Source organism: Haemorhous mexicanus, chromosome 17 (genome assembly GCF_027477595.1).
Source record: "Haemorhous mexicanus isolate bHaeMex1 chromosome 17, bHaeMex1.pri, whole genome shotgun sequence".
Taxonomy (NCBI): Eukaryota; Metazoa; Chordata; class Aves; order Passeriformes; family Fringillidae; genus Haemorhous; species Haemorhous mexicanus.
Genome location: NC_082357.1, coordinates 14,657,747 through 14,685,549, shown reverse-complemented (window position 1 = coordinate 14,685,549; position 27,803 = coordinate 14,657,747). Strand labels below are relative to the sequence as shown.

General features: G+C 50.9%; 1 protein-coding gene and 1 long non-coding RNA gene across 2 annotated transcripts in view; one reads left to right on the top strand and one right to left on the bottom strand.

The window, feature by feature from the left end:
- The window catches only part of CACNA1H (calcium voltage-gated channel subunit alpha1 H), a 120,566-nt gene extending 98,466 nt beyond the window's left edge, over positions 1-22,100 (top strand). The window contains exons 27-33 of the mRNA XM_059861794.1: positions 173-243; positions 6,578-6,656; positions 8,471-8,592; positions 10,820-11,119; positions 15,171-15,354; positions 18,485-18,651; positions 19,322-22,100. Coding sequence (XP_059717777.1) covers positions 173-243; positions 6,578-6,656; positions 8,471-8,592; positions 10,820-11,119; positions 15,171-15,354; positions 18,485-18,651; positions 19,322-20,422 — 2,024 coding nt within the window. The 3' untranslated portion in view covers positions 20,423-22,100. The remainder of the gene's footprint in view (positions 1-172; positions 244-6,577; positions 6,657-8,470; positions 8,593-10,819; positions 11,120-15,170; positions 15,355-18,484; positions 18,652-19,321) is intronic.
- A 3,052-nt stretch (positions 22,101-25,152) lies between these two features.
- On the bottom strand, positions 25,153-26,259 carry LOC132335408 (uncharacterized). Its single transcript, XR_009488659.1, has 2 exons — positions 25,948-26,259; positions 25,153-25,833 (listed from the first exon to the last, which is right to left on the bottom strand). It is a non-coding gene; the product is annotated as an uncharacterized LOC132335408 (long non-coding RNA).
- Positions 26,260-27,803: the final 1,544 nt, after the last annotated feature.

The window sequence follows — 27,803 nt, the reverse complement described above, 5'->3', positions numbered from 1 at the left end:
GCCCTGCTGGGATCAGGGAGATCCTGCTTTTCAGCAGAGAACTCCCCATGTGTCCAGACAGCAGTAAGGGAGATTTAAACCCTCCCTGCAAGACCTGAACCTCCATTTCCTTCCTGGATTTTCCCTGCAATTCCCCCCAGCCCTGCTGAGCAGGATTTGCTCCTCATTTCAGTGCTGAAACTGCTGAAAATGGCCACGGGCATGAGAGCTCTGCTGGACACGGTGGTGCAAGCCCTGCCCCAGGTAAGCCCCCAACATTCCTCCACACCCAGGGTGCTCCCCTGGGGGACAGAAGTGCCTTTGGAGCCTGGGGACAGCTCTGGGTTTGGTGGCCTCCAGAAGCCACCTGGGGAGGGTCTCAGCTTCCTCCAGGCCTTGGGAGTGGAGTTTTGCATGGCTCATCCTGGATGTGTTTGATGGGAGAAGCAAAACGATGGGAAAAGAGTTCCCAGAGAGCAAATTCCTGTAGGCAGAGCTTGCACAGAGCCCAGATCTCACTGGCAACTTTGGGAAACACCAGGAGGGACAGAGAAGGACCTTGGAGAAAGCACTGGGAGCTCCCAGCCCAGGAGTTTTATTTGGGAGGCAGGAACAGCCACAATTATGGACAGAGGTGCTGCAGCCTTGGAAAGGCAAACTGGGGAGAAGTTTCTGAGGGCTAAAATCTTGATTTGGGGTCACCAATCACCAAATTTTCCGAGCTGCAAGAGAAACAACAACACCTCCAGACTCAGGGAATTGATAGGATCCTGCAAGTGTTCACCTCCTGGGACTCCTTTTTATGGATCTGAGAAAAGGAAAGAAGCTTTTTGCTGGCTTTCAGTCCTCCATCAGAATTCCAAGGGGTTTTTAGTTTTGGTTTGGTTTGTTTTATCCTTTTTAAGGTGTGTTCTGCTCGTTTGTGGGGGTGCTGGTGTGAGCTCTGATTGTCCAGGGTTGGAGTTAACTCAGATTAACCCTGCCCATCCCAAATCCCAGGAGCAGCCAAGGGCAGACCCCACGTGGGTGGGAGTCTCCTCCAGAGGATGAGTGGCCACGTGAGAACCAGCAGAAAACATGGAATTACCCAAAACCACCCCTGGGACTCAGTTCTTAAGTGCAAAGCAGCCCACCAGGAGAGCTGGAAAATTGGGAATTTCTTTCCCTTACAAAGACCCCTTTGCTCTGATCTTCATCATTGCCATGAACACATTTCTAATCCCAACATTTGCCCTTTGGAATCCAGATTTCCTGAAGGATTTGGGCTGAGGCTGAAGCAGGGATTTACCAGCCTGACCCCTGGGCTGGCATTCCAAGAAATCCTTGGGTTTGTGTCTGGTTTTCAGCTTACAAAGCATTGTCACCAGAGCCCATATTTTCTCTCCCTCCTTCTTTTCTGTCTCCCCCACACACAATAGGGTGGCTCCTGGCCAGGTTTTTGGGTTCCTTGGGGTGTTCCTGCAGTTTGCATTCCCAGCAGGGTCTCTGGTCAAGGGAAAACCCCAGGGATATTCCAAGCAGATCTCATGCAGATAAAAAAATGCCACTTTGGTCTCCAGTGAAGCTCAGAAAATGAGAAGGGAATTTTAAGAAGGGCTCTCTGACAACCATCACTCTTCATAAAGCTGCAGCTTTCATTTCCAAGGCAGGGCATGAGTTCCTACCCTAATTAAATTAGCATCCTAAAACCACAGCTGGAAAATCCTCATAGAATGTGGTTTCTAAGTGACAAAAAAAAAAAAAAAAAAAAGCTAATTTAATGAACTGAATGTTTATTCATTCAGGTTTGGGGGGAAATTCTTTGTCTGGTGTGTGGAGAATGCCCATTTATGGGCTGACGATGACAAGGAGCTGTCACTGCATTTCTGGGGGGTGATTTTCATCAGCTTTGGGTTTGGTTTTTATTCAGCAATTTGAGTAACACTTGGAGAACCAATCATCCCCAAATTTGGGGGAATGTAGCATTTTGATCCAGGACTGTCACAGGATTCATCTCCTCTTTTGGGATTTCAGACTGAGCTTGAGCTGCTCTTTTCCAAGTGGTGACCTCTGCCTGCCAGGTCAAAGACCTTCTCCTTCACCTGATCTGTGGGGAAAAATGAGATTGAGAAGAGAAAAAAAATTAGGAAAGGCCACAGAGACAGAAAGAATGGTCAGGGAATGATCTCAGATTCTCTTCCCACCTTCTCTGTGTCCTGCCAATCCCTGGTTCCTGTTTTAAGGATCCAGTGTTAGGGAATCAGCCACCCCTGTTGATGGAATACATTCCTGTTCACTCTTCTTACTAAAAAAATTGGGTTAGTTTAGTCTGAATTAGCAAGGTTTGGTTTTTCACTGGATGTAATGTTGCTTTTTTCTTGTAGCACGTCTCCTTTTTGGAGCAATGGTAGATAAAATCATCTCCTGCAGTCTGGAGAACAGGAGAGCAGTGAACTCCTTTAATCTCTCGGTGTGGAGCAGCTTTTCAAGACCTGCTTCAAGTGTTTTCCTCTTCTCTCTGAGCTCCTGCTCGTTAAGGCTCCATAATGAATTACACCACTCATCCATCACTGATCATTTCCTTGCTCCTAAGTCTGGTGGCTGCTGGGTTTGGAAGCAAGGGCTGCTCTCTAAGGCTCCTTTTGGATGGTTTTCCTCTAGTCCTTTTCCCACTCCCAGCTTTCCAAAGTCCCTTTTTCTATCAGATTTGGGTTCAAATGCTCCTGGTGGAAGCAAATCCCCCAGCAGTCACTGCTGAGCTGCCACAGCTCTTCCTGGTGGGGAGGACAGCTGGAGTCCAGCCCAATTCCCACCCTCTAACAGCAATGAGATGTGGAACCTCCCTGTCAGAAGATCTGGTTGTTTTCCCTTCTCTGGTCTCACTTGATCCGTGGATGGCACATGAGCTCCCTGTACCAGAGACTCCCCTCTGTCCTCAGCAGCTTGGAACTGCCCCCACAGGGACTCTGGGCCAAGAAAAGAGTGAAGAGCCCTGAAGGGCAGGACCTGAATTTGCTCCTGTCCAGGGGTTTATCTCCTCTTGGTGCTCTAATTCCTGGGCTTATCTCAGTTTGAGCTCCAGGAGAGCTTTTCTGGCATTGTCCCACTGCAGCCAGGGGACAAAACCAACAAGCTGCCCTGGGGAGCCACAGGGATGGGATCAGGGAGCAGGAGTGGGAATGTGTGAGCAGCCAGCACTGGGGTGAGGGATTTGGGGAGATAGGGAGGTGTGGGCTGTGCTGCAGAGATCCCTGAGGGACCCCTCAGTGACACAGAATTCCAGACGTACAAAACTCCTGCTGGCTCCTGGGGCTGAGAGGACACAGAAAGGGGACCTTGTTCAGGTCAGCCTGAGGTGACTTCACCCTCCAAGGTTCTGGCTCTCCACCAGTGCTGGAATTCTCACAGATGGCCTCTGTTCTCCAGGCAGATGTGTCCATTTTCTCCTGGGCATGGTGCATAAATCAGGCTGTGTTATCCACTGCCAGGACTGCTGCCTTGGCTGGGGAGTGCTGGAAGGAAGATGGGGAGGGATCATGGCCTTGGAAAGGCTTGGCAGGAGCTTCATTTTATGAGGAATTGCTCTGGACAGGCATCCCAGGGAGCTGAGTGCAGCAAAAATGGGAATGCCAAGGGATGTCAGAGCAGGAAGAGGCTCAGGAGGAAGTGGCTTCACCCAGAGAGGGGCAGAGGAGACACAAATTCCTTCAGTGCCTCTCCCAGAGGCAGCTGGGGGCCTGCAGAGGGAAGCCCTTCCCTTGAGCTGAGGAGGTTATTCCAGGGCTTTTGCAGATCCAGCTGGGATCCTCCTGGAGGCTCTCCCTGCCCCTCTGGGTGGCATGGAGGACAATGCCAGTGTCCCCACAGCATGCCAATGCTGCCAGCCAGCATTCCAGAAGGGAAGCTCCAGGAGAACCACAGATGCTCACCAGAATCTCCAGCTCTTGTGGCTTCTCTGGGGTCCCCAGGGCACCAAGAACATCTCCAAAATGTTCTTCATCTGTGCTCTTGTCCCTGCAGACCACAGCCCCCCCTTGGCACTGGATTCCAGTGCCACCCTTTTCAAAGGCCATCCTGTGGAACTTGTTTCTAGTTCCATTTCTCTCTCTGCAATGTCTGTCCTATTCCATGGCATTCCTAAGTCAGAGCATTTCTTATGTCAAGGTTTGCATTCAGATGCACCCTGTGTGAGCCTTCTGCCAGGCTCTGAGAAGTCTCTGCAAATCCACCTCCCACACCTCCCCTGATGGACAGCCCCTGGCTGCCAGAGAGAGGGGACAGCTGGAGTTCTCTGTGCCCAGGTCAAGGGGAGCTGGATGGATTCCAGGGCCTGGGCTGAGCTGCTCAGTTCTGCTGGAGCAGAACCACTCCTCAGGGCCTGTTGGAGCTGGATTGCTGTTCCTGGTGGAGCATCCAGCTCAGGCGGGATCCCAGCTCTGGAGAAAAGCTCCTGCCCCCTGCCATTCCCTCCAGCAGCAGCATGATTCATGCACCATCTCCTGTCTGCTCTCAGCAGATCTCAGAGTGCTCAGAGACAGGGATCAGGTATCCCCGAGGGGATTCCAAAGGGAGCTGGAGTTCCAGGATGGGAATGACTCACCAGGGTCACAGACACAGCCAGGCTGTGCCAGCCCCTGACCCAGCTCCTGCTCCCCAGCACATCCCTGGGAAGGTGCCTGGGTCCTTCTCCATGCCCAGGCCTTGGTGGAGGCCATGTGCTGAAGAGGGCTTTTCCTTTCCCTTTTCCTTTTCCTTTTCCTTTTCCTTTTCCTTTTCCTTTTCCTTTTCCTTTTCCTTTTCCTTTTCCTTTCCCTTTTCCTTTCTCTTTCCCTTTTCCTTTTCCTTTTCCTTTCCCTTTTCCTTTCCCTTTTCCTTTCCCTTTCCCTTTCCCTTTCCCTTTCCCTTTCCCTTTCCCTTTCCCTTTCCCTTTCCCTTTCCCTTTTCCTTTCCCTTTCCCTTTTCCTTTCCTTCTTCTTTCTCCTCCTCCTCCTTCTCCATCTCCTTCTCCTCCTCCTCCTCCTTCTCCTTCTTTCCCTTCCCCATTCCCTCTTCCCTCTCCTCTTTGTGGAAATCCAGATAACACCTTTTACAGATAACCTGATAATAACTGCCACATTACCCTAAATTCTTTGGAATTTCATCAATGCCATAAGTTTCCAGGCTGATTTCTCAGGCACCAAAACATTCAGGCTGCTTAGAGCAAAATCCAACACCCTCCTCTGTTGCCTCAACCTGGAAAGTTTGTTTATCCCTTTTATTTTAATTCCCTGTAATTATTTGCTCGTTTGCCTCCCCAGCAGTGTGTGGGGGGTGTTTGTGTTGTGCCTGCTCGTTTCTAATGGCTCCCAAACCATCAGTGGTCCAGCAGACAGGAGCAGCAAAAGCTGTTCCAGGAGGCAGCAGAGGCAGATGAAATAACCCAGCCCAGCCATCCACATCCCTGTTTTATCTTTATTATTCCCTGGAGGATTGTAATAATGTTAGGGAAATTGCAGAGCCAGTTTAGGCTTTATAGCAATTACAGCCTGCACTGGGTGATTGGACTATTCCCATTTCTTTAATATAAAAAATCCCCTCTTTCATCAGCCAGAGCTGTGTTAATTTTATAATGACAGATATGACACTGGTAAACTTTCTGATTAAATTAAGCACAGTCCAAATCACCAACAAATCTGTGGCTGTGCCACTTCAAAGAAAACTCTCCCAAACTCAGAGTTCACTAAAATGCACCTCAGAGATCAGCAATCCCTGGGCCTGGCTGCCTGGATCACCTCCTAGCTCCTTGTTTTTCAGGGATAAAATCCTGCTGGTGGGGCAGAGAACTCCCTTTGTCTCAGTTAGGAGCTGCAAACAGAGAGATTAAAGTGGCAGCAGAGATAAATGGGAGCAGGTGGGAGCAGGTCGGGTCACTCTGCCCCTCGTGTTCTCTGCCTGAATCATCAAAAATCTGCTCCAGGAGAGGTTTCTGCGGCTTGGATTCTGTGCTGGGATGAGATCCAGCACGGAGGGCTGCGATGCTGGTGGTGTGAAGAGCTTTTGTGCTGTTTTCATGTCACTTGTCACCCCCTTCAGCCTTGGAACACCTCCAGCAGCACCTGGAGCTGCCGGTGCCAGGGTTTGGGATGAGGATCTTCCTGTGGGACAGGAAAGCTGAAATCTGGGAAGCTCTTGTTGAGAAGGGCCTGTAAAGGAGAAGGCTCAGGGAGTTCTCCTCTCCCTGGAGCACTGCAAGCCCTCCATGCCTGTGGGACCTTTGGGAACAGCTCGCTGCTGTCCCGGAGTCCCAGGAAAGGCAAGGGCCCCAAACCCAGCCCAGAGCCCAGGTCCCAGAGCAGCCCTGCCCCACAGACTGCCCTGGGGGACCCAAATTCCAGATGAGTGGAGGGTGATGGAGAAGCTGCTGCTTCCCCCAGGGCCATTTCTGTTCCTCTCCCCACACAAAGACCTCCCTGGGCCCCTTGGAGCAGAACTCAGAGAGGGACCAGGCTGCTGGTCCCAGGGGAAATCTGATTTGCCTCTGGCCCCCCATCCCTGCTGTGCTTGTGTTGAAAATGTGATGGAGTGATTTCATTCATGACCTCGACTTGCCTGACCCTTGTTCTGCTTTCTCCTTGTGTAGGTAGGGAACCTTGGCCTACTTTTTATGCTCCTGTTTTTTATCTATGCTGCCCTGGGAGTGGAATTGTTTGGCAAGCTGGGTGAGTAATGGGCCCGAGGCCGCTCGCTCCATCCGGTTGGTGTTTATTTGCTCTCTGCCTGCTTCCTTTTCTCCCTCTCTCTCTCATTCTTGGGCCTTCCTTAGCTTCACACTCATGTTCTGAAGATGGAAGCTTTCTCTTGATCTCAGGGCCACAGCTGACACACGAGGATGTAACACAGAACCTTTCTGACACACACACACACACACATTCAGGGCTTTGGCCAACGCCAGCCTTGGCTGGAGAGGAGCTCTCTGCTTTTTAAACATCATTGCCCAGCATGGATTTGTTCAAGTTTGCTACTGGAGACAGAACACGAGTCTGCAGAGCTGGATGGGGGTCAGATTCCTGCTGGAGAGGTGCCACCATAAACATGTCCCTGCTCACAGCTTCCCCCACAGCCCATCAGTTCTCTGCACTCGGCTGCCGCTGCTCCTCCAGCTCCCAGGGCTCCTCTGTGCCCTGCTCTCAGCATCACCCTCCCCTCCCTCCATCAATCAGGAGCCATCCAGTGCTTCCTGCTTGTCCAGCATTAATTAATCCTCCAGTCTGAGGAGACTGCAGCTGCTCAGGAATGTGCCCATCACTAAAATCACAGCAAAGCCCAGCCTTGCCCAGCCTGGAGAATCTGTTGGAGGGAGCTGTGTCTGCATCCTCAACATTTCCATCCCAATTAGAGCTCCAGGAGCACCAGAAGGGCCCTTCCTGAGCAGAGTTTATGGCTGTCATTAATCCCCTTTATGAGCCCAGCCCTCTGCTCAGATTACAAGTGCCTGAGAGCAGAATAATTCTTTCAACCAAAACCAAATTATTTTTCAGTCTCTCACAAATTCCGGGGAAGGAATTGGTTCTGCACCCACCCTGAGTGAAACAGTTTGGGGTTATAGTCCACCCCTGGAGCTATGGGTGTGTTTGTTCAGTCACAGGGGTGAAAAATGGCTCTTCTGGTGTTCCCACACACACCTGGGCAGTGCCAGCCCAGAGAACCCCACTGGGGCAGGACTCTGCTTCCCAGCCCAATTTAATGGGAATTAAATTTTTTTCTCCTTTTTCCTGATCAGTCCACGCCAGCCACAAGAACCATCAGCCCTCTCTCCCCCAGGACTGGTCATTTGTGGGTTTTTCTTGGATTTTTGTTTTGTTTTGTTTTTCCTTCCAATTTACCTCAGAATAATTACCTAAGACTGAAATGCCCAACCAAGAGCCATTGCTGCCTGTCCTAATGGATATTTAACGAGGCTGTGTTTTATGGGAAGATGGATATTTCATATGTTCAATTTGCATTCATTAGGCTATTAATTCTCAGGGGGGAAATGCCAAATTGCTCCACTTTATCTCAGTGAAAATATCCCTCGTGGTGGATGTAAAAAATCATCAAGGCAAGGGCGCAGTCAACAGGAAAACAAAGGAGGCTGTAGAGCAGGAGTAAAGAAAATCACAGAAATCAGAAAATCATGGAATGGCTTGAGTTAAAAAGGACTTTAAAGCCCATCCAGTGCCACCCCTTGCCATGGGCAGGGACACTTTCCACTAGCCCAGCTTGCTCCAAATCCTGTCCAACGTGGCCTTGAATGTTTCCAGGGATGAGAACTCCACCACCACCATTCCCACACCTCCTGCTGTCCTGTCCCAGGGTTCTCCAGCTGAAAACACCTTTCCCCCCGTCCCCCCCGTTCCTCCTGAGCTGGATGTCACCACCCCCTGGTGCCATAAATCCATGGGACGTGGCTCAGGGTGCCAGCCCCAGCTCTGGGGGCTGCTGTGGACACTCCAGCACAGCTTGGCTGATGTGCTGCTCCTTCCCTGCCCCACAGATTGCAGTGAGGAGAACCCCTGTGAGGGCCTGAGCCGCCACGCCACCTTCACCAACTTCGGCATGGCCTTCCTCACCCTCTTCAGGGTGTCCACGGGGGACAACTGGAACGGGATCATGAAGGTGGGTGCAGTCTCTGGGGCTTCCTCCTCTCTGCAGGGCTCTGGGTACAGCTTTCAAATGGATCCAGGCAACTCTTGGGTGCAAACAAAAATTTTGCCTCTTAAAACATCAAAAGGGGATTTCTAACAGAAAAGCCAGGTGTGTTTTCAAGATTTGTCCTAATTCTCACCCAGCCTGAAGCTTTGTTTCTGGATGTAACATTGAAGGACAGTTATGCCAGGTTTTGGACTGGGAGGAGTAACCATGTGCTCTGTGGGATGTGTCACAGACTCACAGGATCATGGAATGGCTTGGGCTGGAGGGGACCTTAAAGCTCATCCAGTTCCACTGTCCCAGCTTGCTCCATGCTCTGTCCCACCCGACCTGAAACACTCCAGGAGATGAGAAATCCAAAACTTCTGGGCACCCCATTCCCCTCTCTGTAGGTGCTGGTAATCCATGACCCCTGTATTTCCTTTGAGACATAAACTTTAAGGAATTTAGAGATTTTAGAGGAGCTAAGATTTTAGTTAGAGATAAGCTTTATTGGAGTTAATTAAAATAAATGGGTCGGCCTTGATGAAGTTAAGATTTAGTGGTTAACTAATAATTGATTGCTTGTCAACACAATGTTTGGTGAGCTGGGTTCATAATGAAGGATATAGAAACTGATAAATGGCTTTTAGGAACATAAGACAATTGTTTTTATGAACATAAGACAATTGTTTTTAGGAAGATAAGACAATTTTAGGCCTCCTCTGTCCTGAAACCAACTGAAGACAGGGAATGGGAGTTCTACCTAGGGTTCATTTGTCAGATTTGCATTGAGAAGGCAGAAAGCTCAGAACGAGGAAGACTTCATTTACTTCCTCATTTTGGGACCCCTCCCCATGAAGGGGACCACCGACCCATTTCAAAGAACAAACAGCACATGCTTAATAGCTTATGAACTAATTACCATGCTTAATAGCTTTTGGGCTAATTACCATACAAAGTGGGGAATGGGATGTACCAAAGTTATGAATATGCATTTGCAGTTTGGGTATTCAATATTTGTATAGATAAAAGGGCTCTGTGATCACCTGTAAATTGAGGTGTGTATTTGGGAGCCATCCCACAATAAACACACACTTTCTAACTCTAAACTGTTGGAGAGTTTTTGAATATCGGTACTCGATCAATATCCATATTGGGAATGGGATGTACCAAAGTTATGAATATGCATTTGTATTTTGGGTATTCATTTTTTGTATAGATTAAAGGGCTCTGCAATCACCTGTAAATTGAGGTGTGTGTTTGGGAGCTATCCCACAATAAACAAACACTTTCTAACTCTAAACTGTTAGAGAGTTTTTGGATATCGGTACCAGATCAATATCCATATTGGGAATGGGATGTGCCAAAGTTATGAATATGCATTTGCAGTTTGGGTATTCAATATCTGTACAGATTAAAGGGCTCTGTAATCACCTGTAAATTGAGGTGTGTGTTTGGGAGCCATCCTACAATAAACACACACTTTCTAACTCTAAACCATTAGGGAGTTTTTGGATATTGGTACCAGATCAATATCCATATTGGGAATGGGATGTACCAAAGTTATGAATATGCATTTGCAGTTTGGGTATTCAATATTTGTATAGATAAAAGGGCTCTGTACTCACCTGTAAATTGAGGTGTGTGTTTGGGAGCTATCCCACAATAAACACACACTTTGTAACTCTAAACCGTTAGGGAGTTTTTGGATATTGGTACCAGATCAATATCCATATTGGGAATGGGATGTACCAAAGTTATGAATATGCATTTGCAGTTTGGGTATTCAATACCTGTACAGATAAAAGGGCTCTGTGATCACCTGTAAATTGAGGTGTGTGTTTGGGAGCCATCCCACAATAAACACACACTTTCTAACTCTAAACTGTTAGAGAGTTTTTGGATATCGATACTCGATCAATATCCATATTGGGAATGGGATGTACCAAAGTTATGAATATGCATTTGCAGTTTGGGTATTCAATACCTGTACAGATAAAAGGGCTCTGTACTCACCTGTAAATTGGGTGTGTGTTTGGGAGCCATCCCACAATAAACACACACTTTCTAACTCTAAACTGTTAGAGAGTCTTTGTCCGTCACAGTTGGACATCAATGCTAGATCAACATCCATGTTTTTAATAAATCAGTTTCCCCCTGGAGCCCCAGCAGAGGCTCTCTCTCTAAGGGCTGCCCTGTGCCCCTGCTGCAGGACACGCTGCGGGAGTGCACGCGGGAGGACAAGCACTGCCTCAGCTACCTGCCCGTCATCTCCCCCGTCTACTTCGTCACCTTCGTCCTCATCGCCCAGTTCGTCCTGGTCAACGTGGTGGTGGCAGTGCTGATGAAGCACCTGGAGGAGAGCAACAAGGAGGCCAAGGAGGACGCTGAGATGGACGCTGAGATCGAGCTGGAGATGTCCAGAGGGACCGGCGGGAGCAGGAGCGGGGCCGGGGAGAGCCGGGCGCTGCACGGGAACCTGGAGCACCCCAAGGGGAAGCACCAAGGCCTGGTGAGAGCTGGGCTGGGGAGGGGATGGATCCCACCTGCCTGACCAGCAGATCCCACACAGAGCCAGAGGGACAGGACTGAAGGAGCTGTCCCAGCCCCTGCAGTGGGGATGTCACCACCACCCCACTCCTGAGGCAGCTCCCAGGGCTCCTGGAGGTGGAAACATTATCCTGGCCATTATTCCCAGAGGAGAGTTCAAAGTCCACCTCTCCTCATCATTCTCAGGTTGTGGATTTTAAGTTCTGAGCCATAAAAGCTACATAAAAGTCCCTGTCCTGCTGTCCCAGCCAGTCCTTGTCATTTTTCAGGGCAGCAGGACAACAAGAAATCCTGGGAATGCTGGCACTGGGAGCCCTGGCACCTCCAGCATGGGATGGGATAAATTCCCTTCACAGGTTCTGTTTAATCCCACTTTGGGATTTCCAGAGGATCCTCCAGCAATTCAGTGCTGCTGCAAACCTGCAGCTCCCATGGCTCTGCTTAGGACATGGAGAACTTGGGAATTATCAGAGCCCCTCAGCAAGGAGCTGCAGGTCCCTGTGTTGATTTTTGGAGACCCCTGTGTTGATTTTTGAAGGTTCCTGTGTTGATTTTTGGAGGTCCCTGGGTTGATTTTTTGGAGGTTCCTGGGTTGATTTTTGGGACACTGCCTGCTCTCTGATCCCTGCCAGTCCTTCAGGAAAACAATCAGAGGTGCAGGGGGGAGGGAGGGTGTGAGATAATTGTCTCACCCCATGTCAGCAGCCTGTGATTAAGAGTGAACATGGAACTGCTTTGTCACCACGATCACAAATAAATCTACCGCGAAATCAGTGGGGGCTTGGAGATTAAATTACATTAAATTAGATTTTTGTGAAATCCATCAGGCTCCATTAGGGCGAGGAGAAGGATTTGGTTACGCAGCGATGGGGAATTGGCTGTTTGAGTGTTGCTCCTGGCAAGCAGTCCTGCAGGGAAATGCACAGGTTGCTTTTCTAATTGAGGGAACAGAGGGCACCTCCCTTCACACGGGCTGGGAGTGCAAACAGTTCGTTCTCCTTGGGCTTCCCTCACCTCCCAACACTTCCCCAGCACATCAGGAGCCTCCTTTTAACCCTGAAGGTGATGAGGGGGAGAAATGTCCCCTTCATCCTTCCTCCATGTCCTGCCACCACCCCACAGAAGCCCAGGCCACCAGGCTGAGGTGGCTGGTGTCCCACCCGTCGTGGTGCTGTGCTTTTGGTGTCTGAGCTGTCCCAAACCTGTCCCTTCACAACCACAACCTTTCCAGCCTCTGTCCTTTCCAGCTGGGAAACCCCAGAGCCATCAGCCCTGTGTGGGATAGGAGTGAAATCCTCTTTTTAGCCCTTCAAATGTGCATTTGGTGTGACTTCAAATGTTAAACCCAGAGCTGCAGGCAGAGTTTTTTGTTTGTGGAGAAAACAGAGTCAGGTTTGATTTTATTGCTATTGCTATTGTTTGTGATACTGAGGAAACTGAGGCAGGGAGGGATCAACACCTCAGGCTTCCAGCAATCCCCAGAGCTGGGGATTCAGGAGATGCTCCAGGGAGATTCCCAAGAAACCAGAAGGGCTTCAACCCCCCCACCAGGCTCTGGAGTGCAGCAGGTATTTCCCAGCAAGGAGGAGGAGCAGCAGTGATGCCTCCAAACCATCCTCACTGTCCAGAGCAGCTCTCCAGGTGGCAGCCAACAAATTTCCCATCCCATGGTTCATATTTCAAGCCTTTATTTCATTTGAAATTTACCCACGTCCCTAATTCACTCAGCTCTCAACAGCTGAACCCTTAAAAATTGAAGTGGCTGATGTCAAGAAGGGCTTTCTGTTCATTTGTTCCAGCCACAGCCAAGCTGAGCTTTAGGAGCCAAATCCTGAGATCCTCCTGTTCAGGTGCTGAGACCTTTTGTTCTCCTTGTGGCTCAGGGCTGAGCAGGAGCCCCTGGCTGCCCCCAGCCCAGGTGAGGCCGTGCTGGTGGGGCTGGTGAGCTGGGATGGCCAAGGACCAGCTGGCACTGGCTGCTGAGGCTTTCATCCATCAGCTGAGAGCCCTGGGTGGCTCCTGGGCACAGCCACAGCTGGCAGAGCTGGATGCCAAGGAGCTGTAAATACCTGCTGCCCCCCCCTTCCCAGCCAAGCTCCACAGGGTAAAAGCATGGAGTAATTCATCTTGGGGTGTGCACCTTCAGGGAGCTGAGGAAAGGCGTTTCTAAGCCAGAAATACAAGTTAAGAACCAGATTTAACCAGATCCTTGGTGAGCTCCAAACCTGAGGGATCTCAGGGACAGGTTTTGCTGGCAGAGCAAAGCAAAATCCATTTAATTTAAGACAGGCAGCTGGGAAAATGTTTTCAATCAGTCACTGTGAGGCTGATGTGAAGGGAGAGCCAGAAGGATTCACTGTTTGAGATAAAAGGGGAAACTGGGAGGGGAATGTGTCCAGCCAGGCCACAGGGCCTGGCCCAGGGGCTCCTGCTCCCCAAGCACTTGGCCAAGTCCTGGAGTCACCTCTCAGCTCCTCCATCAGCACCTCAGGGACATCATTTGTGTCCCTAAAGCTCCCTGTGACCCCAGGATGGATTTGCTGAGCAGGGTCAGGTTTAAGGTTTGTGGTGAGCTCTGTGTGGGCTCTTCCAACCAGACCCATTTCAGTGACAAGAAAGAGAAATCCCTTTTCTACCCCCAAAGAGGCTCCACACCCCCACTGCCAGTGTCTTCTCCTTCCTCTGCCTCCTTCTTCAGGCTCAGTGGTGCCCAAAATTCTCCAGGTTTTAGGGGAGAGGCCTCAAGGTTTGCAGTGGTGTTGATGTGTTTAAATGTCTGTCCTCTGAGGGTGTTTTGGGGAGAGTTTCCAGGAGGAAATTTTTGGCCCCTCTGTTTGAGGAGAAGGATGTCACCCTCAGGCCTCCTGAAAGCATCTCCTTGGAGCATCAGATCAGGAAAATGTGAGAAATGCTGCTTTTTTCGTGTGTTTAACAAATGGGCTCCTTTTCCCTGGCCTTTCCCTTCTCTCTGTGCATCCTGGAGTTGACTTTGGACAAAAAGTTGACTTTTTTAGTGGTGGGTCATTGATGCCTCCCTTCATTCCAGCCACATCCTGAGCTCCTCCCTCAGTGTGACTCTGGCTGCAGGGGTGAGATCCCAGTGGGGACACCAGCACAAGGATAGGAAGCAAAAAAGGGAAGGAATTCCCTGTAAATTCCCCTCTGGGGTGTGTCACAGCAAGGGGTCCCCATCCAGGGGACAATTAGCAGGTGATAATTAGCATTGACCAGGTAATAATTAGCATTGACCCCATGATTCACAGAAGGCTGATCAATCACATCTTTATTAAGAATCCCACTGCTCTTATAGACAGTTACGATACAAATTGACCTAATTGGTCCTTTAATTAAAACCCCATCACCATGGGTTAATTAGGAAACCTCCCTTTGGTAAACAGGTCTCCATAACACATTCTACATGTTCACAACAACGGGTGCAGCAAGTTCAGAAAAAGAATGAGAAATTGTGGCAGTGTTCCTCACTCGGGGTCACCAAGTGTGGGGGTGTTCCCAGGGGTCCCAGGGCGAGGGAAAAGATGAGAAATCTTGACTCCATGTTTCAGAAGGCTGATTTGTTATTTTATGATATATATTATATTAAAAGAAAATGATATATTAACACTATACTAAAAGAATAGAAGAAAGGATTTCATCAGAAGGGTGGCAAGGAATGGAAAGGAATGGAATGATAATAAAATCTTGTGACTGGCCAGAGAGTCTGAGCCAGCCAGAATGGGATTGGCCATCAATTAAAAACAACCACATGAGATTAATCACAGATGCACCTGCTGCATTACACAGCAGCAGATAATTATTGTTTACATTTCCTTTCTGAGGCCTCTCAGCTTCTCAGGAGAAAAATCCTAGCGAAAGGATGTTTCATAAAACATATCTGTGACAAGAAATCATTGTTATCTTCTCACAGCCTTCTCCCAGGACGATGCCTGGGAAAGCTGTGCCTCTCTCTGCTGCTGCCCCAGGGGTGATCCCACCTCTCTCCTGTTGCTCTGCAGGGCAGTGCAGGCTCGCTGAGGGCCCAGGACTCGCAGACCCTGCTGACAGTCAGGAAGATCTCCGTGTCCAGGATGCATTCCCTGCCCAACGACAGCTACATGTTCCGGCCCGTCGCCCCGGCCACGGCCCCCCTGCCCCTGCACGAGGTGGAGATGGAAGCCTACCCCTGCAAAGCCCAGAGAGGTACCACCCCCGCAGATCCCTCTGCTCTGGGGCAGAGTTTTGGGTTCCTCACCACAAGAAGGATGTGGAAGGGCTGGAGTGTGTCCAGGGAAGGGGGAGCAGCTTGGAGGGCTCAGCCTGGAGAGACTCGGGGGGAAACTTCCTATTCTCCAAAACTCCCTGACAGGATGGGGCAGGGTCTGCTCCCAGGGATGAGAGGAAACAGCCTCAGGTTCTGCCAGGGGAGGTTTGGATTGGATATCAGGGAAAAATTCTGCACTGGAAGGGTGTTCAAGCATCAGGGAGGGCTCCCAGAGCAGTGGTGGGGTCATCATGCCTGGGAGTGCTCAAAAAACCTGTTTTCAAAAACCTGGGACTTGATTTAGCACTGGCCTTGGCAGTGCTGGATTGATGGGTGGAATCCAGGGCCTTTTCCAATCTTTACAAGTCCATGATTACAACCACAGGGGGCTCAGTGGGGAGCACCCAACCCAAGCATGGCCCGAGCAGGGCTCGCTCCCGTGGGGCTCCCTGAGGGCTTCCCCACATCCTGCAAAATTCCACGTTTCCACCACCCCCCCAGCAGCCAGCTCAGGTGTTTGGGGAGAAGCAAAGCTCCCAAGCACAGGTACAGGTTTTTAGCTGAGGGGAGGGGAGCTGTGCTTTCCCTCTGACTCCTGCCTGCAGATCAATAACATCCCCAGGAATAAAAGCCAGAGTTGGGATTGCTTCCAGCACAATTCCTCGTGTTTCAGGCAGGCTGCAGCCTCAGGGCACACGTGGAGTTCAGAGCTGCAGGAGTTTCTTTGGCAGCAGAAAGATCAGAAACCACTCTCTGGTTCTTGCTGAGCCCAGCCTTGTAGTGAATGTCATGGAGAGACCCCAAAATCCAGGAATCACAGAGCCTTTGAGGGGGCATTCATCCTCTGCATCCTAGCACACTTCCCTGAAAATGCCTTTCTGTCTCTTCTGTCGAGCTGCTTTAAAAGGGAAATTGTTGGGAATTTTAGATTTTTTTATGTTGATAGATTTTGATTTTTAAGAGAGTATTGTATTTAATTTGAAGTTGTAGAGAAAGTTTTCTAAATTAAATGATACAATTGAGATTATAAGTATGTGGTTTGATTGGAAGTGTATAATATTATGCAGTGGAAAATTTAGAGTTTAAGGTTTTAAAATATAGTGATAGATGTAAAGTACAATAGAGGTTTTAGGGTGGAGATTGGGGTTTTTTTAATTTATTTTTATGGGTTTGGGTAGTATTCTGTAACTGGACAGAAAAGTTTGTATTGTGGGACATGAGGGATTAATTATTAGGTTAAAAGCAAAAATACAAAGGAAATAGATCTGAAACACATCTCTGCCTCCCTAAAAGCACACGTGCTCCTGGAGGGGCTCCCTAGAACTTTTCCCAGCCTGGTTACCTTTGATCCAGCGTGGATTGAAATGCCAGAACTGCCCAGTGGGTTTGCACACCCTGATTTGCTCTGATTTCCTTGGGAGAAGGAACTCTGTGTTTGTTCAGACTCTCTGGGAGCCAGGTCATGTTCCCTGCTCAGTGTTTATTATTATTTCACCTGCAAATTCCTCGTGAAGGAAAGAAAACAGAGGTTGAGTTTCACAGGCAGCCTCCTGGGGCTGCTTTTCATCCCTGGAGTGGCTGTAAAGCAGGATTTATATCCATATAAAACTGCTGGGACGTTGGCAGGGCTGGGTAGCGCCCACCAAGGATTCTCTGAGGTTTTCCAAATTCCTAAATATCTCTCCTAGAGCACTGGAGGGATGGATATGATGGATATGATGGATAGGACTTTTTACCTGGTGGTAAAACCAGCAGCACCCCGAGCTGTGCTGCTCCTTAGCTGCCCAAACTCTGCTTCAAGTCACAGATCCATAAAATAGATCCAAATAAAACGGAGCCCATGGAGACTCCCATGAGTGTTTCCATGGGCTTCAGGATGTCTGATTTTCTCCACTGACCACACAGTGAAAATCCTGGGGGATGAGCAGATCTCAGGATATTTTGGTTTTAGATGCAGTTTGCTGATTTCCTAGAAAAACAAGAGAAAAAATATCCAGCTGCAGAGATCTTCAGTGCTCCTGAGCATCCAGTTTGGAGGGGGTTTGGGTTTCCTAAATGAGAGCTTGATGGAAAGTGTCCAACAGGAGGAAATTCCAGCTGAGGACAGGGAGTAGAGCATTGGGTCTGGATTTTATGACCATGTTTGTGACAGACTTTATGCCAGAGTTTTTCTGCATCGTAAAAAGCACTTTATAAAGCCTGGAATAACACATGAGCAGCACAGGCTGAGCCTGAATCTCTGGGTCTAGGAGAGCCCAAAAAAAAACCTGGGGAGAAGCAGGGTGGGAATTCCTTCTGTGGTGGTCTGGAGAAAAGCTCCAGAAGAAAAATTATTAAACACTCACTTTTCTTTGTCCCCACCAACAAATCTGTCTGTGAAATGCAACTGTGATGTGTCTGGATGGCTTTTGTTGGGGGTTCAAGTTCCCTGACCCCTGGGTGAGATCTCTTGGAGTGATGGATAATGGTGTTTGTAACACGGAGCTGGGCAGCACTGCAGGAACAGACGTTGGGTTTCAAACTAATGAGGACAATAAATCCTGCAGCCAAAAACCAGAGAAGATCTTTCAAACAACTCCCAAGTGCAGTAAAGCAGCACCACGGATGGGCTGGGGAGGAGGGATGGCCTTCAAACCCAGCCTGGGAGGCTTTGGGAAGAGAGAGATTCCAGCCTGTCCACGGCTCAGGGCTGGCAGAGCACTTGGAGCAGCTCCTGCTGGGACCAAGCTGAGCCTCGGGGACAGCCCCTGGTGCTGGCTGGGCTGGGCTGGGTGGGAGAACTGCCCTGGGCCTGCAGATGTTCTAGAATATCTTGAGTTAGAAGGGATCCACAAGGATCAGAGCCCTGCACAGACACCCAACATCTGTGAGCTCCCTGCCATCCCTGCTGAGCTTCAAAGCAGCAGACAGGACAAGGGACAAGGTTTTTAATCCGAGATTTATGCATTTCACCCAGGCCCAAGAGGTTTTTCCTTCTCCCTCCTGTGTTCACTCCCCTCTTGAGTCTTCTGCCTCAAACTCTGAGAGCCCCCATGCCCAGCAGTGACTGCTCCCTCTGTCCTGCCCTAGGATCCATCACCTCCATCCGCTCCCAGCCCGTGGGGGGCAGCTCCTCGCTGAGGGTGCCCGCGGAGGCCGCGCGCTGCCCCGGCCAGGACGGGCGGCACCGCTGGAAGGGGCTGGGCCCCCACAGCACCCCCCGGGCTCCTGCTCTCAGCAAGCTGCTCTGCAGACAGGTGAGGGACCACCAGAGGTAACTGCTGTCTTGTCACCTGGTTCCTTCCCTTCTTTCCCAGCCCTCTCTTGTGTTTCTTTGCTTGGAGCTAAAGTGGAATTCCTGTTTCAGAACGAAACCTGCCATAAATTTGAGTATGTTCCTGTCCCAGCAAATGTGGGAAGGCCCTTTTTTCCCTGCTTCCATCTTCATGGCTGTGCTATTCCAGGAAATAAGAGCTAAAAAGTGGGGAGAAAGTTCCCAATCTCCATTTGGAAGAGTCCTCCACCATCATGGGGAGGCTCAGGATTTGGGGCTGGAACAAGACCAAGGCCCAGCAGATGCCAGCCCTGAACATGAAGGTTCCTGCCAGCTAAAGTTAATCCTTTTGTTCAGGAGGGTCTGACAGGACTGGCACGATGGGGCAGGGGTGAGGTGGGCTGTGTTAGACCCACCAACCCTTTGTCTCGTGCCATGGGCTCCCCATCCCTGTGAGTGTCCCAGGCCAGCTCGGATGGGGCTTGGAGCAACCTGGACTGGTGGAAGGTGCCCGTGGCAGGGTGTGGAAGGAGATGAGCTTTAAGACCCCTTCCAACACAACGTGGTTCTATAATTCTGCATCCATCTCTGGAGGTGCTGCTGCCCAGCACATCCCCAGCCTCTCACCCTACTTCTCTCCCCTCCCCTTCCAGGAGGCCGTTCGGACGGACTCGGTAGACGGACAGACTCCAGAGCACAAAGACAGCCAGCAAGCAGAGCCTGGAGAGCCCCAACCATCAGCAAAGCAGCCCCAGAGCACCCTCACCCCCAGCCCTCTCCATTCCCCCCTCCCAGCCACCCCTCCACGCTCGCCCCCATCCTCCCCACACCGGCCCCTGGGCCCCCTGGCACGGAAGCACACGTGTGGCCAGCACGGCCTTCCCAGCCGGCCACCCAGCCCCAGCAGCCCCCCTGGCCCCGAGGGCTGCCCGGGCGAGCCCTCAGACCTGGCTGACGAGGAGGTTCGGCACATCAACAGCTCGGCCAAAGACTGGGCGGAGGAGCACTCGGACCCCGGCAGCCGCTCCACCTCGCCCTTCACCTCCCCGGCCCCGTCCCCCGTGCCCCTCAAGAACTGCAGCACAAGCAGCCTCTCCCGCAGGGAGAAGGACTTGAAGAAGTTCTACAGCACCGACACCAAGGGCTTCCTCAGCAAGCCCAGCTGGGCCGACGAGCAGCGGCGGCATTCCATCGAGATCTGCCCCTCCGGCGGCGCCCTCGACCGCGGCTGCCAGGAGCCCGCCGAGGACAAGCAGCGGCCCCCCGGCCACGTCCAGCCGGAGGCCGACTACATCCACGGAGCCCGGAGGAAGAAGAAGATGAGCCCGCCCTGCATTTCTATAGATCCTCCCATGGAGGACGATGGAGCGGCGGCCCCGCGCGCCAAACCCTCCGAGAACACCCTGCTGCGGAGGAGAACCCCGTCCTGCGAGTTCCCGGCCTACCGAGAATCCCTGGAGCTCCCGGAGAGCCGAGGGGAGCACCTCAGCATCCCCAACTTCTCCTTCGAGCAGCTGGACGGCGGCTCCTTGAGCAGCCTCTCGGAGCTGCTGGACAGCGGGCAGTCCACGCCGGCCTCCGTGGACTCGCGGCCGGACGCTGAGCCGAGAAAACAGGATCACTTAAAAACTCAGCGGGGCAACGGCAAAGAGGGGGGCAAAGAGCTGCTGGGCACTGCCAAGAGCCCCCTGCGCAAGCAGGACTTGGGCCCCGTGACTGCTGCCACAGAAGAAGGCACGGATGACCCAGTATAGCTGCTGGGATGGGGGACAGGGGGGGTCTCAAGGGCTTGTCACCAATGTGGGCGTTCCAAAGCGAGGGGACCCAGGGGTCAGGGGTGGCCGTCACCGGGGCCGTCCCCTCGCTGCGGTCGCTCGTTGGGAAGAGCTGTGGAAGTTTGCAAAAAAACCACACACACACACACACACACACACACACACATGTGGAAAAATGAAAAAGAAACCAAATGAGCGGCTGGACGAAACTGGGGAGGGGGTTTGGGGGGGATTTGGCAAGAGGTTTTGGGGTTTCTTTTCTAAGGGGAAGGTGGAGTTGATGCAGGGGTGGCTTCGTTCCTCCCACCCTGCTCTGTGGCCTCGATCACATTGATTCGGGTCTGAGCTGGTGGTGGTTGGGATCTGGGGGGATTCTCTTGGGGTTTTGTTGTTTTGTTGAGTTTGTTTTTGGTTTTTTTTTTTTTTTTATTTTAAAGATGCTCAACTTTTCCTGAGGCACCTTTTTGAGCTGTCCCGTTACGCTGGAGTGCCTGGGAGCTGGACATTGTCTGTATATCAGCAGTTCTATAAATAAAAATTCTGTATTTGTGAGCTACAAAATGAGGAAACAAACAAACAAACAAAGAAAAAAACCTGGAAAAAAAATAGACCCACAAAAACTCTCTCTTCATAATGCACATATTTTTATAGAGAAACAGAGATGCTGTTTTTTGCATTACATGGGTGGTGTTTCCTTGGGTTTTCTGTGGAATTAATTATTCCAGCCATTCATTTTCCAAATGTTTCTCCTCTTTCCTCGCTTCCCTGCCCTCCACCATCACCCCACCAGCTTCTTCTCACAGCTGATGCTTCTGACATCTCTCTCATTTTCTTTTGTACTTTAGAGGTTGTCCTAATTACAGACAAAAAACCAAATCACTACTGAATTGTAGCCAGTGCAATAATTAGTTATTCATTCTTCTTGTCTGTCCAACTGTCCTGTTGCTTTTCCCCTCCCTTTTTTTTTTAACTGAAATTCAGGTTAAATGTTGCAATAATCTGAACTAACATGCACAAAGACGGTTTCTTGTGTTACAAAGAGAAAAAACTAATGAAAAAAAGGAAAAATAACTACATTTACAGAGAGATTAAAAAAAAAAACCTGAACAAATAAATAGTAAATTATTTAAGAAATGTATTTTGTTTACTGCAGTTCTAAGTAAATTATTGATACAGTGTGTAAAGGTGTAAAGAGCTGTCGTAGGTGATGTTCTTTGTGAGCATTTAAGGTGATGATTTGTCCTCCTCGTGGCAGAACAACTCCGACCCTTCGGGGCAGTTTGCACTCCCTGTCCCTCCCTCCCCATCCCCGGACACATTCCCTTCCCAAGGCCCTTCCAGAAGCCTCTGGAGGAATCCAGGTCACCTTTTAACACCACTTTGGGGGGGTTTTTTTGCAGCTTTTTTTTTTTTTCCCCCTCCTTCCCCACCCCTCCTGCAGGCCCTGTGTCCATGGCCCAGCTTTGCCAGGGGAAATAGGAGCAGGAAGGAGCCCGTGGACACCCAGGGGGGAACAAACCCATCCAGTCGTTTCCGTTTGGTTCCTTCCGTGCCGCCTCATATTTATGCCTTCACATTTATCTTCTGTTATCGATGCATCCATTACTCCAAAGGAAATGTATCTTGTTTCACATCTATTAAACTGTATAAACTGGAAGCGTGGCCTCCCTTTGTGCCGCAGCGGGGGGAGCCCAGCTGCCCCTCCCTCTCCCAGAGCTCGGCATTCCCTGAAAACTCCTTCCTCAACCTCTCCGAGCTGCAGCCCCCCAGGTGTGAACCATCCCTGCTGGAGCTGGAGGCTTCTCCCACCTCCCCCTGAGCTCAGAGAATCCCTCACCTCACCTCCAGATGTTGATCCGGCTGCTTCCGAGGAGCACCTGCGCCGCTGTAATTAAGAGTCATTTAGAATTATTGTAAATAATGATTCTGTCTCGGTGGGATAGCGAGGAATTCCAGAAAAGAGCCACAAAATCCATGATTAACAGTGCTTTGAGGAGGATGGCAAACTGCTTTTGCTGCAGTTTAAGGAGGGGAGGTGAATCCCTCTGCTCCAGGCTGAGTCCTGCCTGGAGGGGTGGGGGATGCCCCGGGGTGTCCCTCAGCATCAGGGGATACTCAGGGTGTCATTTACTCCTGGGATTATTTAGCTTTGCTGGAAAAGGCCTGAATTCCCTTTTGCCCTGTGCCTGAATTCCCTTCAGGGGGAAAATCCTCTCGCCATGGGGTTGGTGGCTGATGGTGGTGATGGAGAGAGCTGGAACAGCCTGGAAGGGCTTGAGGCCATTGCAGTGTTGGGAATAAGTTGGGATATTTGCCTCTGGTTCTGGCTTTCTCAACCTGCCACCCATCCCAAACCCCTCAAAGCTCATCAGGACCCAAAAGAACCCCCTGAGCCTGCAGGAACATCCTGGCAGCGTGGGGAGAATCAAGCTCAGACTGAATTTCCCAAGAGCAAAGAGTGACCATGGATTGCTCCCCGATGCCTCTTTTGGAGACACTCACCTGGACTTGCAGGTGCAAAACCCCCCCAGCTGCATCTCCAAACCTGGCCATGACCAGAGAAACTATTTAACATCAGCAGTGTTAATTTTGTTGATTAAATCTCTGCAGCATTAAGCGATTTCCCCCCGGACTGTCTGCAAGCCTCGCTTAAGGTCGGAAGTGAAAAGCACGGGCTAAATGCAAGTCATGATTATTTAATTGGATCGATTTCTATTTTGCATTTTTAATGGCCATTCAGTCTTGTCCATTAATCAGCCAGACTCTGCCCCAGCACTCTCCATTCCAGCAAACCCACAGCCTGCAGGGATGGGGGCTGTGTCCATCTGGGCTGGCCCAGAGCCACCCCAGCACCCTTGGAAGAGCAGGAAACAAGCAGGGATTAAAAACCACCATGCTGAGGAAGGAAACCATCACAGGGGCTCTGCTTCAAGGGTAAATCTCAGATTGCATCGATCTGAAATTCTCTTTGTCATGCTGGGGAGGGAAAAAAGCTTTAAAAAATACCAAGCACCAAATCTGACGCCATCCTGGGTGCAATTAGCCCCAACCTTAATCTGTCAGAGCTGTGAGATCATACAGGTTGCATGAATGCTAATAAGCATTTGATATTTGTACAAGCTTTCTGGGGATGAATAATTCAATTGACTTCATCCATTAAATTTCCCCTATTAAGTTTTCAAACCATGGCTGGGTTTTAATGGCTGGGGCCACTTCATCCTCCAGACGAGGGGGCTTAATTAGGAATTTTAGCACACCCTGACAGAGCCACAGGAGCTGAAATCTCTGTGGCTCTTTGGGTTTTGAGCAGCTCATGTCTCTCTGCTGGAACCCTGCTGAGCTCCTGGAATAACTCCAGCTCACACAGGTGAGTGCTCCATCCTCTCCCAGCATGATGGTGCTGCCACAGGCTGCTTTAGCCCTTTCTTTCCACGGGGTCAGCCCCTCTCTGGAGGTTGGGGAGGTGCCGAGGGGCTGCTTGGGATGGGGGATGTGCAGTGGCACTGATGCACCCCCTGGATTTTGGCACCTCTCGATGATTCTGTGGGTCCCTTCCAACTCAGGATATTCTATAATTCCATGATTCCCTGGCAACCACTGATGCAGAGATGTCACCAGGAGTGTCCCATACCCAGCCTGGGCTGCTCCTCATGCCAGGACCCTTCACCTGTGTCCCTCACTTGTAGGTCAGCGTTGGGTTTGTTTTTCCCAGCTGTGGATGTTGGGCTACCCAGTGAAAAATAAATCTGTTCACAATGAGAGGGAGAAAATGCCAAGGACCCTCATTAAGTCACACCACGGGGAAGATCCAGATTAATGATTTGAATATTTGATTGAAGTCCCCTGGAGCAGCTTCTGATTCTGCTTTGCCCCACGTGGAGGCACAAGCTGCCGAGGGCCCGTGGCCACGTCTGCAAGGTCTGTTGGATGCATGGAAAACAGAGCTCCCACCTGAGTTATTCCCAAAAAATGCAGCCACCGCTGGACACAAGCAGGAGGCCTCCATGCCTGGCAGGAGAAGGAGCTTGTTTACCCTCCCCTCTTCTCCCTGCTTTTATTCCTTATGTCCTTAGCAAATCCAACTGTCCCTCTGGGCACCATCTCCCCAGGTCTTCCTCACCCTCTCCCCTCCCTGCCTTTGTGTCAATTTAGTCTGACTGGCTCATTAATTCATTTTGCTCGTTAACCAAAAGAAATCTCACCAATGATAACGAGTTCCAAGACAAATTAATTCTTCAGGGAACACCAGGCACTTCACAGCTCCTTGGCAGTGACAGTGTCCGTGCCCAGCAGGGCCCCGGGCATGGGGCTGGCAGCCACATGGACACGGGGATCATCCCTGGAAGTGTCCAAGGACAGGCTGGACAGCAAGCTGGGACAGTGGAAGGTGTCCCTGCCCATGGCAGGGGGTGGAATTGGATGAGCTTTTAGGTCCTTTCCAACATGAATCACTCTGGGATTCAGCCACGGAACACAAAACCCACCCAGCTTCACCCAGGTGCCTTCCCACCACCAGGTAGGTGCATTCAGCAGGAATTTCAGCAGGAACATCCCCTGTGTGTGCTGCTGTGAGATCCCACTCACCCCCTGTTTGATTTGAGCAGCAGGAGCAAAAGGCAGGGAAGACAAAGGGCAGGGAAGCTCCCTGCAGCCTCCTGGCAGGCAGGGATGAGTCAACGCTGTGCAAACAACTCTAAAAATACAAAAGCTTTATAGCAGATTAATGACACCATCAAATGTATTTCACTGGCCATTTACCAGGTGTTGATCATAAATATTTGGGATTCAAAATAAACTTTTGTGCTGTGCCACTGTGGTGTTGTTTGTGCCTCTCCCACCTTCCCTGGATCAGCCCTGGGGCTGCTGTGACGGGGCTTGAGCAGGTAGTGGAGACAAAGGAGCTGCTCCTGCTCCCTCCCTGCAGCACAGGCTGTCTTCCCACTCTGTTCTCCAGGGATCTGCTGCTCCTGCTGCAGCTGCAGTGGATGAGCCCAGAGCTGGGCAGGAGATACATCCCACAGGTATCTCCCCCTGCCTGCCCTCCCCAGGGCTCATCCTGAGGCAATTCCAGGGGAAACCCAAGGAAAGGGCTCCCCACAACTCTCCAGCCTCCCTGGGAGCCCCTGGACCCAGAGCCAGGCAGCCTGGGCAGGTCACAGTGCCTGGGCTGGGTTCAGGAGCTCCCAGTGACAGAGCTCCTGGCAGCTTGGATTTTTTCATTTTTCCAGCTCTTGGCTCTTGTTGGGAATGAAGCAAACATAATTCCCTCAGTCCGTGCCTCCAGCACAGAGGTCAGTGCTGCAGGCACACTGGGAATGGCTCTCCAGGAGCTGGGATCCAACCTGGAAGAGGTGACGATGACTGCAGCTCCAACACCCCAGGGAGGATTCCTGGAAAAATCACAGCATTAGGACAAGTCCTGGTGAAGAGGAGAATGTTTTAAACAGCCAGGAGAACAGCAGCATTGCTAAATAACACCCATGGGGTCACCACCATCCACAAACCTTCATCATGCTTGGAAATCAAACTCTCTGATGGAGCATTAATTAAGTTTTCCAGCAGGATAAAACCACTTCCTTGCTTGGGATTTCACTCTGCTCACAAAGATTAAAAATACAGCTAATTAAAACAAGGCTGGCATGCAAAGAAGGGAAGAATAAAATGTCTTGCTATGGCGGGGAGGGGACAGAGTCCTTCCAGATGCAGGTACAGATGAGTCACGGCTGCTGAATAACCCCCTGCTGTCTCTCTGCCATGGGGAAGGTCTCCTATTGCTGGGAGAACTCCTCCAGCAGCTGTATATCACCTGCCAGGCAACAAAAATGTCCTGAAATTGGCTCCAAGGTAGCTGGTAGCCAAGTGCAGTGTTAATTAAACAGCCTCACTAGCTGCTCCAGACAGCTGCTCCAGAACTGCTCTACTTCCCCCCCACCCCTGATCATTTTCAGTTCAAATGAATTCTTTTCCCTGAAGCATTTCTGAAGGGCTGTGGAGAAAGGATAACATTTCAGGCATTCCCTCCCATCCCTCTTGCTTCCCTGTCCCATTCTTCTCTTGGCCAAATGTTTGGCCTGGAAAACCGAGTTGAAATAGGTCTTGGCAGAGAACACATCTACTGAAATGTGGAAGGGTTTCCTCCACTCCTCCCACCCTTCCCCAGAGGGTCTGGCAGCAATGAACACCCCAAAATTCCTCAGGGAGAGGGGAAGGTAGCCTGAGATGCAGAAAGGAGGAGAAGGATGAACCACAGCCAGGCTGGGCAGCCTCCATGGCACTGACATTCGTGTGTGGGCAGCAAATTCCCTGGCACAACCACGGTCCCGATGGGCCAGCACCGTGTCACCAGTCCAGAACTGTCACAGCACCAGTCCAGAATTGTCCCAACACCAGGCCAGCAGAAGGAGCTTGTTTACCCTCCCCTCTTCTCCCTGCTTTTATTTCTTATGTCCCTATCAAATCCAACTGTCCCTCTGGGCACCCTCTCCCCTCCCCTCCCTGCCTCTGTGTCAATTTATTCTGACTGGCTCATTAATTCATTTTGCTCATTAACCAAAAGAAATTTCACCGATGATAACGAGTTTCAAGACAAATTAATTCTTCAGGTCCAGCACCATGTCACCAGTCCAGAACTGTCGCTGGGCCAGCCCCATCCCGTCACCCTCACACCGTGACATCGAAACAAGTCACCCTCAGCAGATCTCAGCGGGTGCAGCTCTTGCAAAGCCCCAGCACGTCCATCCTTATTTACACATCCAACTCCTCCTTTCCTTTTTTTAATTAGAGCGAGATAATTAACGCAGCACCGTGCTGTTCCCGCCGTTTCCCGCCCCCATCCACACCAGCGGTGTGAGGGCATTTCTCCCGCCTGCCATGATCAAACCCGCCCTGCTGAGGGCACCGCGGGCCCCTCTCCTCACGGCTGGGGCTGAGCCTCCAGAGAGCACAAAATCCACCATTTCCCTCCTTCTCCCTGCCAACACCTCCTGCTCTGGCCCTTGCCCGGCAGCATCATCTAGTGGCCATGGCCTCCACACGTGGAATTGTAGGATCGGGAATATCCCGAGCTGGATCATCCCAGCCCGTCCTGGGATCCCGTCCGGCTCCCAACACCCCAAACCCCCGCCCTGTGCATCCCTCAGAGCTCTGTCCCTGAAGTCCGGCAGCTTTGGGGCCCTGCCCATCCCCTGGGCAGGCCGAATCCCCGGCTGGGGTTGCTTTAGGCTGATATTAAATAATAATAATAATAAATAAAGTTCTGGACACGTGGCGGTGCGACGATAACGGGGCAGCGCCGGGCGGGCTCAGCGGCTGAGGGGACCAGGGAAGATCCGCCCGGGAACACCCGTGCCGGGGGTACCGG